Genomic DNA, 21,270 nt, shown 5'->3' on the forward strand with positions numbered 1-21,270 from the left:
GATTGATGGCACATCAAATCCGCAAGTCCATTTAAGTCCTCAACATGCGCCGCCAACCCTGGATTATGCTCTATCAAAAATTCAGTAAGGGCATTGAAGCATGATGTTAGATTCACGGACGGGTACATGCTTTCATAATCCATTACCGTCCCCACCTTATCGTTCATTAAAGCCAAATCCTGCAAGTCCTTTACTACCTTATTCGGATCATTCGCTACATACATATTTTCCACCATCTCCTCATATATGTACTTTTTTTTTTTTTTTTTTTTTTTAATCTCTTCTCCAGTATAAAGGTTGGTGCATTGCATTTTTCAACTACCGGCCGAATCTCCTTGCCCTCCTTATGTGTTTTCGCGAACGCAAATATTCGTGGCATTCGGGGGTTAGGATTATGCGATCTTTTTAAGAATGGCAGGTACGTCGAGAGTGGTGTTCTTTCAAGCCGCTTAACCTTGTTGTTCATTGCCGTTATCCGTGAATCTGACATCATGCTTCAATGCCCTTACTGAATTTTTGATAGAGCATAATCCAGGGTTGGCGGCGCATGTTGAGGACTTAAATGGACTTGCGGATTTGATGTGCCATCAATCGTTTTTTGGATTTGGTGGGGTGACATACAAGCAAAAGAAAGGTGTCTCAATGGGAAGTCCCATGTCGGGACTCCTATGCGAGTTGGTAGTACGTCAACTAGAAAAAGATATCCTAAGATCATTTGAGGAGTACATTGTAATGTACAAGAAATATGTGGATGACGTATTGATAATTTGGAAGGATGAACGAAAGATTGGAGATTTTTTAATTGCTATGAATGACAATCCGCATGGGTTAAAGCTAAAAATGGAACAAAAAAAGCCGTACGCAACTCCATTTTCTGGACATAAATATAAAGTTTAAAAGGGGAGGTATACAAACTTCAGTATATTTAAAACCCACGCTTGCGCCCCTATATATACCGGCGTGGTCTAATGATCCGTTCAAATATAAGATGGCAGCGTTTAAAGCGCTTATTAAAAGGGCGTACGTATACTGCACAGATGTACGAGATCAAATTAAGGAGATTGACAGAATTAAAAAAGTGGCAAAGCAGTTAGGTTATAAAGCAAACATAATAGAAGGGTTACTTAAGAGTTACAAACAGCATAGACACAGAGGATTTAGTAGAGAGGATCGGATCAGCAAGTTCACGTATGACAGAAAAATGGAAGGGGTGATAGAAGAGTTATGTAGATATAAAGGCACAAAAATGATTTATAAAAGAGCACCAAGCATATACAGATTACTTAGAAATGATAAGGACGCAATGAGAATGCAGGATAAGGCGGGGGTTTATAAGATTCCATTTGAGAACGAGCAATTAGCGGTAACAAAAGAATATATTGGAGTAACTAGACGTAATTTGGCAACACGTATAAAAGAACACAAATATGATGTAAAAAAAGGGCACAATAACACCATTTTGGCGATCATGGGACAAGAGGAAGGAGCGAATGTAAAATGGGATGAAGCGAGAATAGTAAAGGCAGTCCATTCCCCGACGATTGCATTAGGGATGGAGAAAGTAGAAATATATAAAAGTAAGGTGGAAAACAAATGTTTAAATGCAAAAGACGCAAATAATCTTCCAACAGCATGGAAATACGTAATAGAAAAAGAAATGGGATTTAAAAACCCGTAGAAAGGACATGGCAGCTTTAACTGGTTTAATCTACTTTTGATACAATAGTTATTTATTTATTTATTTATTTTATGTTTGTTAATTAGTAATGTTTTTAATGTGTTTGTGGTTGGTTTAATTTGTTATTATTTAAACCGTTAAAATTTTTGAAAATTTTGAAACGTAATATCACGAGCATTCGAAGGCTATATATTCGAATGTGAAAATGGAATAAATTTTTCCTGAGGATGACCTATAATAACTAGGTTGAAAACGTTTGAAAATAAAGATATAAGCAAGCTCAGCAAGTAATTAGGTGTTTGTGTATTATTATATATTAATAAATAAATAGACTCCCCCGCCTGAAAAAAAAAAAAAAAAGAGTTCGCACCATACGTGCAGAGTGAATTCATTTTTTCAGGAGGGGTGACAACTTATCAGTGTGTGGGACAGCAAAAGCATGTCGACTTATCCAGTGGTGACGAGTTAAACGGTGTTGAGTAAACTGGAGTTTTTTAACATTAATGCCTATGTAAGTCGGCCGGAACCACAGAAAATGACTACTTAACTGATGGTGTCGAGTTATCCAGGTGATGACTTATGCAGAGTCAACTGTATATTTTAATTGTCATTTTTAGAAATATATAAATATACAGTGGTGCCTTGTACTTCAAATTTAATTCATTCCAGGAGACTGTTTGAATTCCAATCAATTTGTCCTATTAGAAATAATGAAAAGTGAATTAATCAATTCCCAGAAACCTAAACAATACCCATCTCAATAAACTTAAAATGGCAAATACACATAATTTAAGGTAAAAAAAATAACAATTAAATGCTCTAATAATAAATAAACACATGAAAACAAATAAAATACATAAATACTGCACAATAAACTGAAAATTACATTTACTGATTGCATACCATTGATTTCTACATTTTAAACATGGCCACCAGATCTGCCACATACATTGCAAAGTTTGAAAGTGGTTCAAGTTCCTTTTTCATCTCAATTGTCAATATTACAACCTTCAACCTTAGAGTTTATTACTTCCACACACTTCTTGAATTCCACATAAAGGTTATATTGGGTTAAACAAAAAATTTTTGCATATTTTTAACAGCTGTTGTTACTTAACAGCAGTGTGATATAATTATAACAGTTATTTAAGACATTACTAATCTGATATTGTATTCTTTGTTTAGAAGCTTATTTTAAACTTCAAATCTTGCTTGAATAGTATCAAGTTGAAATGTCTTCAGATAAAAAGCATATCAGGCTTATTACACCATGAGTTTTGGAAAAGATAACATGTCAAACATGGTTTAAAAAGTTCCATTCAAGAAATGTTAAACTAAGGGATAGAAAATGCATGGAATTCCTAAAAGCTGTTGACAAAGAAAAATTGCAGAAAGAAACTGTTAAAAATTGATAAACAACACAAATATATTTAATCAAACACACCAAACAAAAAAAAGCACTGAAGACATAAGTGTATGCAAGAGAGAGATGACTTTTGCACACAACAGATTGTGTTTTCACTCTAGTGCATTTTTTACTGCATGCACAGTTCAAACTTTGAGGTGTTGTTTGAACTCCAACATAAATTTTTGTCAAGTTTAGCATTCAAAGTTAGAGTCATTCAATGTATGAGGTACCACTGTATTTAAGAATATATAAAATGTATGAAAAATTAAATGAAAAAAAAAAACTTTGCAATAATATCTCTTCTTTAGTATGTTACTATAAATCTGTTTTATGAAAATTTAAAATATTGAAACAGTTCACCAAATTTAGATAAGACAATAAGATAATCATACCATGGATAGCTTCCATTTGTTTCACTCTGTCAAGACCTTGAAGTGCTGTCATTCCTTTTACATATTGTGATTCGGTACCAATACTTGCTTTACCTCGTTCTTCATATGAATGAACTGTATCATCTTCATCTAGCAAATATGAGCAATTATGTTGGCGATATAATTCCTGTAAATATTTATTAAATTAATATCATTCAGAGGAAACTAATAAATTTTTATATTTGTGTACAACGGGATAATTTTGCATCATTTAAAACATAATGCAATAATTCAAAACATCTATCTTGGTAACCTACTTTAATTTATATTTATAAAATATAAACTTAAAAATCCTACATTTTATGCTAAAAAAATCTCAAATATTTCAAATAAGATTTTTTGATAAAGAATACAAATTTAATAATTGATTTATTTTATTTTAAAATATTATTTACCAAGGAATTATTTAAGATTATTTTTTAAACAACTAGTATTTTTAGTTAATAATCATCACTATTAAATCTAATCATATGCTCTATCTTTGCTAGCCATAATTTAAAAATCAGTATTCACAAAACAGTAATTATGTGTTTCTCACTAAGTCACAACCCATACTGTCCCCAAATTTATATCAATCCCATTAAAATTAATTACGTTAAATCTCATTGCAATCTTGGCATCATTTTTGATGAAAAATTAAATTTCCATGATCATATTTCTGAATTATTAACTCACTTTCTATTAGACGAGACATTTTTGGCATTTCTGTAAAAACATTTCTTCAAATTCCATCTTAAAAATTATTTTTTTTTCTTTTCAAATTTTCAATCTATTGTAGATTATTGTCTCCCCATCTTGGCAATGACTGCTCCATATTTATTTCACAAAGTTCAATCAGAATTAAATAAGGTTTATTCTTTGATATATAAATTCTGTAACCTCCCATACATCAATAACCCCAATGTTGCCAGAGTTCACCTTGGTCTACCCAATCTTACAGATTGTTTAAAATATTTCGGTCACATACTTTGTTACAATTATTTTAATGGACAAATCTCTAGTTACTGGCTAGATCTTTGCATACCTACTGCTAGAACTCACAATACCCCTTTTTATTGTGTTTCACTATCCCATAGATCAGGGGTGGCCAACTTTTGTATATATAAGATCTACTTTTTATCTTAAAAATGCGTCGCGATCGACTTGTTGTCATAGGCATAGTGTAAGTGGGGAGGGGAAGTGTGAAATACATACTATGTTTATACACTGTGTTTCAGTACGTGGTGCACTGCTTATGAGTCGAGTCATAACTGCATGCATACTGTTGTGTTCGGTTACAAATATAATACATTAAGTCAAGACATCGCAAGCGATCGACCAAAATTGGATTGGAGATCGACCGGTCGATCGCGATCGACTTGTTGGCCACCCCTGCCATAGATCATTACTTTATCATATAGCTCCCATATGACACCAGTCAAACAGTATTTGTATTGCAATTTCAATTTTTACAAAACCAAATGTAAATCCATTTTATATAATATATAATTTAATTTTAATTCTTTACTCCTTGTGTTATTTTTACCTTTTTATTGTTATTTATTACTATTTAATATTTTATCGAGGTTTATTATTCGGTGATGGAAATCAATCATCTTTGGATGTTTTATTTTAAAATATTTTTATTTACAATTGAAAAAGTTATTTTTGTTATTTCTTAACATAATAATAATTATTTGAATATAGATAGGCCTAACAGATAACAAAGATCAAATTATCCGAATTTTGAGACTCAATTTTAAAAACTAGGATAATGTTACTTTAATTGATAAGGTTCTTAAAGAATTTAATGTAGACTGTTATTCAATAATCTTGCAATTAACCCAGTGTTTTTAATTTTTATTAAAACAATTCCTATGATAAATTTACTACGCAATATCTTTTTCTATAAGATATCTTAAATGCTATAATTTTTTTTTTCAACTCTGCAACTTTAACAACTATGCATATTGTCTTTGAATTAAAATACAGTTTGTATTTTAATTCTAAATAAATATATAAAAAAAAATAATTTATTAATGTAGAAAATTTTGGGGTGAACCCCAAAATTTTCTACATTAATAACTTATTATTTTTTAAAATTTCATTATTATTATACATTGTATATTATACTAATTTTTACATACTTTCTTGTTTGAGTTCTCATAAAATATATCTCATAATTAACTAACAGTTAATTATCTAATAAAAACATAATTTGGTAATGAAATAAATTGATGATAAATTAAAAACCACATCACAATAAAATAATATTTGATCTTTTAAACATAATTAGCAATTCAAATAACTATATTGTGTTATTGATTATAAATAAATCAAACTTACAAAACATTGTGAACACTTGCACAATTTCTTTCTCCATCCATCTTGCCAAAGAGTAAAGCCTTTTCGAGAAGAAGAGCCAAATCCATTTTGCAATTGTTTTAAAATACAAACTGTATCTGATTTAACCTTAGGAGAAGTCTTTGAAAAGAAAGTTATAAATTAAATTTGTGTACATAAAGATTATATTTCATGCTTAATCATAAAACTTCAAATTTAATTAATAAGAATATTTAATATAGATAACCCTCATTTTATAATAGTTTGTTTTGCAACAATTCATAATAATGACTATTTTAAAGCAAAGACAAAAAATACCAAAAAACTACAAAAAAAAATTCAAAAAGGTATAATTATAATTATTAAAACATGATGTAAACAAACAGGAGGAAAAGAAAAAGAAGAGCTTCCTCTAAAATATATTAAAACAAATGATCTAAAGCACATTCTTTCAGACATGATTGATCATAATTGGGTGTAAAGGATGAAAGCCAAAAGAAATGTAATGTTACCCACTGACACTTATTCTGAGATTCTTAAAAGAAAAAAGAAACTCTTGATAGTGAAGAAAGCATGCAGTGTTAACTATCAGAAATAAAACCTCTGTATTACTCCACTATCATAAAAGATCAATGCTGGGGCCCTTACATTGATATTTATGAAAAATTTTAGTCTGGACTTTGAACACAAAATATAATTTTTTTTTTTAATTATTTAGTTAAGTTTGTCTGATCACTTTCTACTGTATTATATCTAATTAATTTATATTCATAAAAAAATAACAATGTATTACAACATTCATTTCAGAGCTTTAAATATAATACATTACTTATCTTCTAAGCCCCTTTCAAAACTGACATAACTCATTTAATTCCTAATGAATTACATTATATAATTAGAATCATTTTTATGGCAATTTTTTTGCAACAGTTTTTTCAAGAATGAAATCTTGTCATAAACTGAGGGCTACCTGCATTAGAAATGAATATACAATCTTCAATCTTAACCAGGTCTTGGCATAATAATAATAATGTATTTTTATATTGTTTAAGGAGAGACTTCTGCAGACAGATTTCCTATCTTTCTTATTCTCCAAAACCTCTTAAACAGTGCATGTTTCCTACAATTATTATTTATAAATACCATGCTTATCTTCATTGTCATTATTTCAAAATTTTTGTCCCCCCTTAAACTTGTCAAGTTTTAACAATTCCATTTTTAAACAGTATGCCGACACTCTTTACATCAAACATTGAGAGACTGACATCAGCATTTATTCCTTGAATAATGGGAAGGAGGCATTAAGAAATTTGAAGGATTTTGAAAAAGAATAGAACAATAAAAGCAGAATGAACTGAATGAGTTTCATGTCATGGGAAAACTGACAAACATCCTGCTTGAGAGATTTAGGGCTGGTTGCACAAGTTTTAATCTTGAGGTTAAATAGGCTTTGATATATAGAATTAGCCTTGATGTTTTGCATGAGTCAATCTTTAGGATAAACTGCCAACTAAGTTAATTGGTCAATTTTGGGTGGCTAAAATTTATTCTGTAGATTAGTGAAGAAACAAGATAGGAATCAGAGCTGGTCAGCCATGTGGATAATCTTTATTTAGATTATTTAAATAAAATGTATCCTAATCTGAAGAAACAGTTTAAAAATGGATTAGATTTTATATTGAATAACAATTGTAAATTTCAAAACTTGATTTCAATTTAGAAAACTGAAGTTTTATGTTAACTGTCAGAGTTAATTGAATCTTACTTTATATAACAGAGTAATTATTCATTTCCCATTATTAAGTACATATATTAAATCTAATTTAAATTTTCATCTACAATCTATTGCCAACATCTAAGCTTTTGCTTATTCATTTTTCATCCCTCCAGCTTGTTTATTACTGTTCTTTGTAATACATCAGCACAGTAAGAATTTTTAACTGGCTGATAGCTATCTGCCAAATCATGCAATATGTGCAGCTTATTTTTTTAGATTAGTGAGTGACAAGCTGAAATTATTCCACAGATGATTTGGTACTAAAAGTATTAAACTATGTTAATTATCAAGTAAAAATATCTCTCTAATTTTGGCAATTCTGTTCTAATTCCAGTCTTTTACAAACAAATCCTTTCTTAATTGCACTCTGACAAAAAGAATCAATGCACTTAAAAAAAAAAAACCTCAATTTTAGTGAAACATCATAGTTAAATACCTTTTAACCAAATATGCAAATGATAAAAGAAATTAACATCCAATGAATAAATAGTCTAAGCTGCATTACATTAGAAGTGCACATCATGATGTATATAAAAGTAATTCTTTTTTTTGAGGGACCAAGCTTCCATTAGAGTTTGATTGCTCTTATCGTTGTTGATTGTAAACAATGTCTCACCATTGAATTTGTGCCCACTAAAACCATATCATGGAGTTTGAAAGGAGAGAATCAGATTAAAAGAAGAGAATCGACAAATCAATGTAGCACTCAGCATTTCAGTTATGGGTGATGCAGCAATTAGATGAGGCTAGCATGAATGAGTTTTATAAATGGCAAAGCCCAACAAAAAGCAGGCAGTGAACAGCCTAAAGCAATGACAGAATGGGAAGACAGTCATTGTTCGAGCAGCTGTAATAACATCAGAGTCATCATAACTGGCCATCCAATTTGTGCCCTATGCCAAAGTGACCACCAGGACCATTGCTATGAGCAGAATCTACATTCATGATGCCCATTAGTTGGCTACCACTGGCCAATAAGCATTATCAAGAGTGATTACAGTGGTGCTGGGCTTAAACAACATGGAACTGCTCTGATTGGGAACAAATTGTCTTCAGTGATGAGTCCCATTTTGAACTGAGTCCTGATGAGCAGCACAGATGTGTGTGGAGACATTCTGCTTTTACTGTTGAATGCCACATGGCCCAACAACAAGGACTTATGGTCTGGTTGCTATTTCATTTGATAAACAGATCCCCTTTTATGGTAGTCTAGGTACCCTCACAGTACGGCAATATGCTGACTTCAGTGAAACTAATGTGATAATGTTCCTTTCACAGCAACCCACACTTAGTCTCCAACAAGAAAATGCCCAGCCACACATGGCATGCCTCTCACATTAATGTCATCATGGTTGTGACATCCTTTTTCTTGTCAGCCAGATCTATCCCCAATTGAGCTCATTTGCCTGATGGGGGCATCGCCTGAAACCATCCAGGAATCTTGACAACTTACCCCACCAACTGAACACTATTGGGCAAAAAATTCCCCAGGACACCATCTGCCAACTTTATGAATCAATGCCATGCCAGGTAACAGTTATATTCAAGCAAGAGATGGGCCAGTGTCTTATTGACTTCCTCACTTTGCATAAATCTTTCTCCGGAATAAATCATCCAACCTATTCTTAAACTGTAATCATTTCTTTTCTGTGCATTTACAGTAAACATGCCAGTTTTGTCCCAATTGGATAGTTTCTTCTTGCATCAATTTTTTATATTTAAACAAAAATCAATAGGTATTGTAAAACACTGCAAATTTTTTTTAACATACCTGTCTTAAGCAGACAAAGTCTCAGTCCTGAGTGTGTCTGCTACACTCAGGTTTTACTAAGATATATTGTTTTACACAGTAACAATACAAAATAATTAGAAGTCATGCATTATGCATATTAAGAGAAATTTATAGCTATATGGCTTAATAGTGACATTAATCAAATGTATTTTGCTGGTAATGTGTGTTTAATTTAAACTTCTTTTTAACATTTAAAATTCCCTCAAAACATTATAAAGCAGCATTAAAAGGAATAATTAACATATATGAAAAAAAAAATAAAACTAGAGCTGTCAATCATCAATTTCATGACTTCATATTGTTTTCATAACTTAATAAAACTTAATGAAATTGATTATTCAAAAATTTTTCCCTCCACAAAAATCTTAAAATTCAATTTCAAACCCCTGATATTTGAGAACTAAGAAAATACAAATGTATATGTATAATGAATCAAATCACGAAAGATTAAAAAAACACTATGAAAACATTTTAAAATTAAGAATAAATAACTTGTATAACCTTAATTTATTTTCAATTATCTTTAATGAAATATAAAATGGAATTAGATAATGATAATTATTTAATGTTAAAAATTTAAACAACTTGCATCATTTTTCTCTGATAATGCAGTATTTTGTTTTATTCCAACAGAATCTTGATTACTTTCTTCTGTACCACTATCTGTAGTTTCACATGATACATTGATTTGATCACCATTAATTATATCTTTATGGCATTCTGAATGATCTTTCCTATTCTTGGAATCTTCAATTTCAACTTGTTCATCAGTTTCTTCTTTTTTAATTTTAATTCCTATTGTAAAAACAAAATATATTTAAATTACAATAATTAATTAGTTAGCTTCTTTAATAATTGAAAAACTAAAAATCTAAATCAATACATGCAATAATAAATAATGTTAGTGCTTTTGTTCCTGTAAATTTTAGTTTGCATGCATAAAGATTAACACAATTTAATTTATACCTAGTCAATTTTATTCTTGTAACAAGAAAAGTTTTGTCAAAACATATGAAGGAAACTACAGTTTGGCATGAAGTCATTAATCAATATTGAAAAAAAAAATTTTTATATTTTAACATTAACATTAGATCTTATATCAAAAGTTTATTTCTGAAGTGAGATATATTGACTCAGTTATGTAGAATTAAATTTAAATAAACAAAATATAATCATCAATTTAATATAAAGAAAATTATTGTATTGCATTCCGTGTACTGTACAACAAAACTACACAGATTATAAAATTATTAATTTTAAATATATTTTAGCAAGATTAATTTATCTATTAATTAAAATAATGTATTTAAATTTAAAATAGCATTAAAATTCTAAGTTTTTCTCTCTTATTCATCTTTTCTTAACCAATACTTCTTTCTTAGTCAGTTAATAAACACCTTATGATGAGAACATACAGACTGATATTTATTGATTATCAACTTTTCTAATAAGAGTAGGATATCCTATTATACTTAAATAAGATGGTAAATATAATTTCTAAATTTTTGTTTATTATTATATCACTTAAAAGACATATTACTAATAAAATTAAGAAATATAAGATAGACAAAAGCTGGCAAGGGTTCATGCATGATTTTTCTAGTACTTGAATGGTAAATTCCAGTACTTCCTAGTCACCTTAACAATACTTGTTAAGGTGACTAAAAAGTCCAGTAATTTTCAGTTATACTGCAGTATAAAATTTAAACAACAAAAAAAAGCTTAAAAGCGATAATTTTAGTGACTTATAAGAAATTTTTTTATCTTTCAAAAATAAAAAAATTTTTTTTATGGTACTCTGTTATGAGAGTTTATTTAAAATGAGCAATTATTTATTGTGACATCATCACAATGCCAGCAGCAATTTTTAATTTTTAAAATATATACTTGCCACCTCAAATTAGTAGTGACTTGTCTCTGTACATCATACTTTCTCCTGTTAGCAATAGTGTCATGCCAGTCAACTATCTACTCCTTTCAGGGGAAAATTTTTGAATTGAAATAATGTAACTTCTGGTTTGCACCAGAAGTTCGTATACAGTTAATTGGGACCTCCTGCTCCTAAGTTTTCCACATCTGGTCTCAATTTTCATCTATCTAACTCCGTTCTCTAGATTAAGGAAGGACGGACAGACAGCAAACAATGGGAATTTATAGTTCTACAATTTTTTCAAATTGCAGCCCAAAAATAATTTTTATATTATCAATTATTATAAAAAGACAAAAAGCATATTTTTAGGGGGGTAAAGATGAATTTAAAAGAAAAATTTTTTTGGCTCATCCCATCCTGAGATACAATACAAAATAGATGCTGAAACAAATTTTGTAAGTTTATATATATATATTATATATATTATATATATATATATATATATTTTAGGGCCAAGTGTGTCAAAATATCAAGAGATGCAAAGAACCAAGGGGAATGAAAATCTGACCAATCATCATACTTTCCCTATGTTTTATACTATAACAGCTGGAAAAGTAAAATCCGAATATCTAACTTTATATCTGTCTTATTCTTAATCTTATAATAAATAACTATTAATCATCCAAAATTATCTTAAAATACTTTATTTAGAAGTATTGACATAATACACTAAAGTAGAAAAACATTTAGCAATAAATAAAAAGAGAATGCCTTTTGTCATTAAGTTACTATCAAACAACAATTATTGTACTTAAACTTAAGTAACTACAGTGGTGCCTCATATAACGTACTTAATCCGTTCCAGGTGCACGTCTGTTAAGTGAAACATCTGTTATACGAAACGCATTTTCCCATAGAAACACATGTTAAAACATCTAATTTGTTCCGCAGCATAAAATAACCAAACTGTATCATTAAAAAAAAATGAACATGGGGTGTGTTCTTTTATTCCTTCGCGTAACTCCGTGTGAGTGACATCCGTTTAAAAATTCCTGCGGAACATGTTCCTAAATTCTGGTGGGAGTGCACGCCGTCGAACGGCAAAAACGGCCGCTTGTAGCAGTAGTTTACGATGGAAAGCAACATGGCGTCCTCCATGGCTAAGATAGTTTCGTTTCCGGGTCCATTATGTGGTTTTATGAATGAAAATTTAGAAATTGTGAAAGCGCGAGTTAGCGCACGTGGTGATGTAAGTGTCTTTTCAAATTTTTTTCAAATGGTAGCTGGCATTTCTAATTTTTTTCGTGGCTATTTTGAATGCTCTTTCAACAAATAATCCATTTTATGGTTAAATTTTACAATTGGGACCCTTCTTTTGCCTTTAAAAGCTCATATTTTAGAATCATAGATTCCTCCATCATGATACTATCGATAGTGCTGGCGCTGCCATCTTTCTTTCTTTCACCGTCGTTCCTAAATGCCTACAAACAGCAGCACATTCCCGTAGTAGCGGAGATGCAGAGCGACCGCTATTAAAGAACGCACCCATCGAGCAATCACCAATTATGCCGGAAAGTCCGTTGTTCGCAGCCAGTCTGTTGCTCGAGTCACGTAACGACCAAACAGAAAGTCTGTTGTTCGCAGCGTCCGTTATTCGAGGCGTATGTTATACGAGGCACCACTGTATTTTCACATGTTACAGAATAATAAAACTCCAAATATGTATAAAACCAGAACTAAAAAGCAAAATTTAGAAAATCCAAATGTAACTCATAACCTGATTGGACAAACCAACCTTACAAATTTAAACACTAAAGATGAAGAAACACAAAAAAGTACAATCAACTACTATGATTTTGGAAGGAAATAAAGTTCTTAAAATTTACTACTGAATTTTGTATATTTTGGTTCTTGTTTCATTCATATTTGATTTCTTAGTCTTTTACATATGAACATATTTAAATAATTTCTTATATTTTAACTGAAATCATTGTAATTCTTTTTGTCATCAAGTTACCATAAACATAGCATCACTCTTTAAACTGTTTCATTCTTCTAATGATGAATTAATGTTCAAAAATGTTTGAATTTAAAAAAAAAATTTATATTGTATTACATTATTCCTTCTGAATAAAACTGCTTTCACAAGAGTAACAAATCAAAAATTCTAATCAGCAGTTCTTATCTTAGGCACTACTGATCAGAATAGCATGAAACTTAACATACAAGTGAAACAATGTATACTTTATGCAAAAAAACAATTGTAAAGCAAAAATTTAATGCAAATTATGTGAAACCAAAAACAACAAAGTAAAAGAACTAAGCATTATTATAAATCTTTTTTGTACAAAAAAATTATCAATATGGGAATGGTTCCCTCCTGCATGCACATTCATTTCACAGCAATTTTTCATGCTGGTTACAATGTTGTTTATTAGCTCTATCAAAAGCAAAACCCATTCTTAAACAAAAATATCTTTAAGCTCTTGAAATTTTCTTAGTGAATGCTGACAAAGTGCAACTTGTCTCCATAGAGCATACCATACTTTCTATGAGATTTAGGTTCAGAGATCTTGCTGGCTATTCATGTGACAAATATATTCACTGTTAAGAAAATCATTGACAAGTGTAGACCTACGTATATAGACATTATCACCTGTGAAAATAAAATTTATACTCAGAGCACCTTAAAGCCTCACACGGTGTTCCGAAATCAGGATCTCAATGCTTTTAAACCTAATACCACCACCTGCAAATTGGTCTCTTTCCACAATGTTCATGGGGCTGTATTGAGTTTCCCTGCTCTCTCCAGATTCTAAAGAGAATCATTCTGTAGGCTTATTTGGACTTAGTGAGCAGTACATTGCCTATACATTCAAAGTTCAATGTTTAAGATAATATTCTTGACATTATGTTAAATGAGCCCTTCTGAACACAGGGGTCAATGGAACATAACACATTAGGAATATGACAAAAAGAGTATTCACCTGAAGACTTCTGTAGACTGGTTGTTGTGAAATTAATACACTGGCAGCTGTGGACAGCTCTACAGCTCTGTCTACCAGACATTCTGTAATTATGCATTGTTGTTAAATAGTCCTATTGAGAGGTGGTAACTCAGACATCCACTTCTTAGTTGATGTCCATCATCTCCTCATCTTTAAAAATCTGGCCAAAGCTTGGATATGGTACCATAAAAGCTTTACTCAAACTTCAGTGGCACATTCAGAGTCCTGGACAGTATATGTCTGCAACTAGTCTGCTTCTAACCTTCCAATAATTTGTCCTTTCATAAAATACACACAATGTCATCATTCATTCCTTTAACAAGAAACAACTGCTAGAATTGTTGAATTGGTCTCCATGACAGAAAGAGGAATTAAATTTAAAAAAAATCAGTGTGCTGAAGAAAATGAGTGCTGTGTAAACAAAAGGAATCATTGGTCAGTTTTAGCTAAGACTAAACAATCATCCTTGGACTTTAATTGGAAACCACTGTTGACTTCTTAAAATACATGGAAATAAATGTTTTTTCATTAAAATTAAGCATTGTCACCAGTAACTAGGGTATGGCCAACGTGGCTCCTGCCATAGGTGCCGATTTAATAAAGGTGCCAACAAGAAGGTTTTGGAATAATATGTATTCGAAATTAATAACACAAAAAAAAAAAAAAAAAAAAAATTCTATAATTATATTTCTATAGTATTTATTATCTTTAATTTCTATGAACATATATTTTAGAAATAAACCATTTTTATTTAATAACAGAAGTTAAAAAGGCGTGCCATTTTTATTCTTGGCCATATGCGTCCAAAATCCTAGTTACGGCACCGATTGTCACTCTGCATGGAGACTCACATAAAACTCTCCTTTTAATGAGAGGTGTCACAAATAATTGTTGTGATTTGTGAAAGTCAACCTCTTGGACCAAATAGAACCACATCAACAGCACAAAGCCTCAAAATTGAAATATGATAATAAATCATAAAAATCAGAAATTATTGGTTAAGGTAACTTTGTTAAAATGAAATACTTACCATTGAGTGAAATATTATAAAACCATAAAAATCCATGTTTTTCCATACAATCGCCACATATCATTTCACTGTAATCATGATTAGTTGGAAAATCTTTTCCTAAATGCTTAAAGGAAAAAAAAAAATAATAATAATAATAAAGTAAGTTGTTTGTAGAGAAACCATAACATAACTGAAATATAGTTATTGAAAAAAAATCATTTATCAAATTATTACAGAAGAATTTTAAAATCTGAATAAATAAATTATCAAACTCCATAACATCAAGAATTAAATTTAAACTAGCTTTACTGGAGAAAAAGACCATGTCTTTTTTTTTGAAAATGTCTAATCTGAAAATATTTACTGGAGAGACATTTTCTCCATCTTCAAATTCAAATACAATCTTATGTTTTATTATTCTGTAAATTTTGTTATATCTAATAAATAATCGTTGTTATAATGATGTGTGCCATTCTACATAAGCAGTATTTCTGAATAAAAAAAATTTTTTTCTGGATGTAGTATTCTTACTAAGTCAATTTTAGCTAGTCATTGAACCAGATAAATTTTCCTCTCACCAGTTAAAAATATTTTTCCTTTTTTTTTTTAACCAATCAGAAATTTTTTAGATAACTGAATTTTGGATTAAATTTGCTGTTGAATTGTAATATTAGTATTTTTTTTGTTGTCATTAACTATCAATTAAAATGCTTTAAGTAAATTTACACCATTGCAACCATCAAAAATTTATTCCTGGAGAACATTGAAGATTAAGTTTAAAATTACAATAAATAAATGTATAATGTAACAAAAATATAAAAATGAACTATTTACTAAAAAATTGAAATAATTAAAAAAATATTACTAAAATTTCTCTATTAATTGCTAAATATCCAGTTCAATTCTTAAATTCATTGGCTCCTCTCCTTATTGGTTTCCTTTTAAATAATCAATTGCATGTTAAGAGATAGAGATTCCACTACTATAAGTTAATTTCATCCAATGTATTCTTCACTGTTAATTAAAAAATACATATACAGTATAACCTCACTAATTTGTAGTTGATGAGGAAAAGCATAGTTCAAATTAGTGAGGATTTTACTCAAATGTGTACTGTAATCCAAAAAGTACACTTCATTTGAAGTCAAATTTTATTGTGCACTTTAAATATGAACAAATGTGTGATTTGATAAGCTTTTACAATGCAGCAGTAGCAGCATTCTTGTCATTGAGAACATTTACTAATTTGAGCTTAAAAAAAAGAAGCAAACTATAATGATTATGAAAAAGTAGAACTTTAAGAAAACTTTAGAACTTTAATAAAAAGAGCCATAACACATTCTTCTTTAATGATATACAAAAAGCAAGAGTTCAACTTTATTATGCAAACAGCAATTGTACATTGCTTTCCTAGAAATGTAATTTAAGGTCTCATCAAAGCAGCAGTAGAAAAGTACAAATTTGGTCTTAATAAAGACAATAAGAAGGAAGATGATGTGTGTAATTACAGGAGCTACTAATAAGATGATGTGTGTAATTACAGGAGTAGAGATGGACTGTTTAATAGTTATGCTAAAAGGCATGATATTTCTTTAGCTATCAGACATCTCCCTTCTATTATGCAACTACTTTGTATGAATAAGGAAAAAAAGCAAATATATAAGGCAGGAGTATATATGGTCAACCTTAAAAAATGAATGAGGACTTCTACTGTATAGAATTGATGTGCAGAATGCTATGGCAATGCATGAAAGAGCATTATGAATCTGTATTAAATGATAGAAAATAACAAAATGGGCACTTGATAATGAAGTACACTTTTCCTGGAAAAATCCTGTCATAGTAAGAAGTTGGACCGCTAAACGTACATTAAAGACTATGAAACAATGTTATATACATATATTTTCATGCAAAATTAAAGTAATTAATGCAAATGACTCCATGATTTTAGATTGTAGATGGGTTGACATTTTAAATTCTCAAAATTACAACTCTTTTGGGCAGAAAGTGATACCACAATTTACCTAGAAAAGTAATTAATGATAAGATGAGGAAACTTGTTTGAAGCCATAAAGGGGGCACTCAAGCAGCTTTTATTTTGAACAGTAGTTTTATTATTCAATCTTTGTGTGTACTATTTAATTAATTAATTTATTTATTATTTATGTTATAAGATTTTATAGATTTTTTAAAAAATTTATTTACTTTTTTGTAATTTAATGTTTGAATGTAATGGTATTCTGTAAATGTATTCGTTCCATTGCAATTTGAAAGTAAGTTTCTGCTGAAGATGTTCTTATAAAAAACGAAAACATTTCTGATTAAAACAATTTGTTTGGTTCTTGAAAATAGCATTTACTTATTTATTTATAAAAAAGTAGCTTTCCATTTTATAACTGATACTAATCTATTTTGTAGTTATTTCCAAACATTTTTATTTGAAACTATTTACATCTGTAGGATATACAGTATACTATATCTTCTCTCTTACAGAATCTCTGCTTTAGACCACTTTCAGAAGTCCAATCTCTGCATTTTATGTTGCTTTGTAATACTCTTCATGTGTTGTAACTTATAATAATTCTTTACATACAACATTAGCTATATGTGTACAGTACATATGTATATTCATTAAATAATTATTTTTTATTAATTTTTTCAAAGATATTATTTATAATTAATGGTAACAGAAAAGAAAACAAATTTAAAATAATTCAAAACAAATTAATGATCTTAAAAAAAATTGGTATATAGTGTTTAATTGATTGCTTAGATAAATATGGCATTCTATGAGGGTCAAACTTTGACAATCATATATAGCTTAAAAATTTGATTTTTTGTGTAATCACTGGAAAATTCCAAAAAATTTTTCATTAGATAGAAGAGTAACCCAATCCCACCGAGATATATAATCAAAAGCAAAATACCGTAATGCCAAATTCATTAACTTCATTTTTCATTGTAATTGATTCAATGTTCAGCAATTCAATTATAGTAGAAGTTCATTAATCCAGCATCTACAGAACCAGAGTGGTGCTAGATTAGCAAATGTTTAGATTTCCACAAAGTTCAGTAATTTATTTGAGATCTGAACATGGCATACATTGCAGTACATTTTATACCATACCAACACATTCTGTTGTATGCTTCCAATTTGTTTGTGTGTATGCTTTATTCAGTCTGAAGAAAATACATTGACCAATTTATACTATGTTAAGATTAATTGAAAAATCTGCAAAAATGTTAACAAACATGTTATTACACAAAATCAATGATCCCAATGATCCATGTGCATACAAGTATAATATTTATTTTCCAGACATACTGTATACATATGATTCACAAAAGCTACACATTATCTAAGTATCAGAAAATGGCACAGACTTCTAGTACTTTTTAAAAATTTAAAGTATACTGTATGTTTTCAAATGTTACTTATGTTCAGCACATTATCTGGATTTATTTTATGAATTACAGAACAATTCTTTAATAAATTAAAAATTGATACTATATTTGTTTTGTAAAAAACTTTTATAAATGCATTAATTAATAATGTAATAAATTATTATTGTATTTTTTTTCTTATGTTTGTTTCAAACTGAATTTAAATCTATAAGAAAAATTACATTTTTAATTTTACTACTTATTACTATAAATTTTAAAATTATAAGAACTTTAATAAACTTTAGTATTAGTCTGGTTAGTTCTTAATACCTAAATTAAATGAAGATGAATGAAATATATTAAAACAATTAATTAGTAACAGTAAATAAATATAAATAATCAAAAGTATATAATACATTCTGTATATTAGATTTTTCTATAATTTCATAATACTGATTGAAAAATCCAAAATTTATAAAAAAAAAAAAAGTATACTTACCCTTCCATGATACCAATCTTCACATATAATACATTGTACCATCTCATCAGGTATCTAATGTACGTAAATAAAAATATAATTAAAATCTTTGCTTACACTGAAAATTTAAATTTATTTAAATTCAAATCCATATTGTATGTATTTGTTAGTAGCAGTTATTAATACTTAAAATATAACTTGTTCCTTCCTATGATAAACTACTTTAAGGCCAAATTCTTACTGCACAAAACAGATTAACAACAGAATATTTGTTATCTATTAGCATTAAGTAAAATATAAAAGCTTTATGTATATTTATTTCTCTATAAATACAGTGTTATTCAAACAGGATGGTACAAAAAGCTGATTTATTTGTACTTAAAATAACATACAGCAACAGTAATGACATGAAAAGACAAAAGTACTCGTTAAACTGCATATACATATTACAGGTGTAAGGAACTGAGTCCGAGCATTATTTTTATTTTATTATTATTTTTCGTTTTATTATATTTTGTTTGGGGCTTATGTTTATTTAGGACGAAGGTTCCCCACCACTCTCTTATTAGTAACGAAAAAAGAAGATAAACCAACTCACGAAAGAAACAAGCGCCATAGGAAAAATCTCGCGCACTTGCACTGCCCAGCGGAAGTAAACGGTCCGCAGAAAAAAAAAATGGAGGGGGGAATCCCCACACTCACTAGCAAAGAACTTACTAAACTGTAATAACATCCCAGAAAATTGTGCTAAATACTTTGTAAACAGTTTATAAGCTTTTGTCGGAAAATTAAAGCTGCCAGAAAGAAACTTAATGTTAGAAAACTAAGTATGTAAATAAGGGGAGTAACCCAGCTGAATTGTGACGTCACCTCACAGCATAAAACCAGCACGTCAACCGAAGAAAGCGAGGTGATTTCCAAATCGAGGTGATTCCTGGTCGAAGTCCAGAGTGAGAATTAGGCTATCCAAGGTGTTAAAGAGGAGTTCGATTTGACGATAACGAAAGGATTGAGGAAATAGGTTCCTAGTATAGTGAGGTGGCGGATAGACGTTTAGTTCGTAAGAGATTCTGTTCATAGCTCCTAAGTATTTGATTTGTCGAATTTTCAAAGGAGAATTAATATTAAGTTAAGCTAAGTAGCTGAGTTTATTGTCGGGTTGACTTGTTGATTTTCGTTAATAAATTTTGTTTTGGATTATAGACAATTGTACATAGTAAATTCTATTTACTAATTAAATATATTTGAAACTTTTTTTGCTTTGACTTGATATTTGTCGTTATTCTTACTAATTCTTTTCGGTGCCTGCGTAAAAGCCCAGGCCTGGCAAACTAATCTCAAATCCGCGTAAAGTACCCGTTAGGTTAATGGAAGTTTTACCGGCCGCAGTTTTAGTGTCGGTTTCCTAAGATACTAAAAATAGTACTTTACACAAGTGCTTGATGTGGATGCAGTTGATGACACAACAGACGTCAAGGCAGAACAGGACTACTATCTTGACAAGTCCTAACATATCAATTCCACAATAAAATGCTGTGGCATTGGGGAATAATACACAGTATCTGCCTCCAATGTCACAGAACATGAATAGCAAGAGGCATTTGAAAGATTAAGAGTAGCTGTAACTACGAAACCCATTTTGGACCATTATGACCACAAAGTGCCAATCAAATTACACACTGACACAAATGGCTATAACCTAGCCACAACTCTGTTTCAGTTTCAGAGAGACTGACCTGTAGTAATAGCCTATGCCAGTTGTATATTAACAAAGTGAAAAAACTCAACAAAAGAAAAAAGATGCTTGGCAATCATTTGGTTCATTAGGAAGTTTTGGGCATATGTTTACAAGCACCCATTTGAGTGGTAATCAATCGTCATCCTAAGCTAACTTACAAATCTTTGAGATTCCTCTAAATGACTTGTTTCATGGACCCTGAAGCTACATAAATAATCATATGCAATCAGCCAGATAAAATAAAGTTTAAATTCTATTTTTGGATCATTGAATTACCAGGAGCATTTTCATATACTTGCAAATGCAGCATTACAGAATTTAAAGAATTATTTCTTAAGAAATAATAATCATCACAGTATTTAAGTCCAGCTG

At 29.9% G+C, this 21,270-nt stretch overlaps 1 protein-coding gene across 1 annotated transcript in view; it reads right to left on the reverse strand.

Annotated features, from left to right (window-relative positions):
• The window catches only part of LOC136969585 (putative E3 ubiquitin-protein ligase UBR7), a 51,329-nt gene that overhangs the window by 6,409 nt on the left and 23,650 nt on the right, over positions 1-21,270 (reverse strand). Inside the window, exons 5-9 of the mRNA XM_067263809.1 lie at positions 19,182-19,235; positions 15,317-15,422; positions 9,998-10,203; positions 5,843-5,980; positions 3,479-3,644 (exon numbers count right to left, since the gene is read on the reverse strand). Of these exons, the coding sequence (XP_067119910.1) occupies positions 3,479-3,644; positions 5,843-5,980; positions 9,998-10,203; positions 15,317-15,422; positions 19,182-19,235 (670 nt within the window). The remainder of the gene's footprint in view (positions 1-3,478; positions 3,645-5,842; positions 5,981-9,997; positions 10,204-15,316; positions 15,423-19,181; positions 19,236-21,270) is intronic.

The sequence above is a fragment of the Centruroides vittatus genome, unplaced genomic scaffold, assembly GCF_030686945.1.
Source record: "Centruroides vittatus isolate TY-2023 unplaced genomic scaffold, ASM3068694v2 contig_18, whole genome shotgun sequence".
Lineage (NCBI taxonomy): Eukaryota > Metazoa > Arthropoda > Arachnida > Scorpiones > Buthidae > Centruroides > Centruroides vittatus.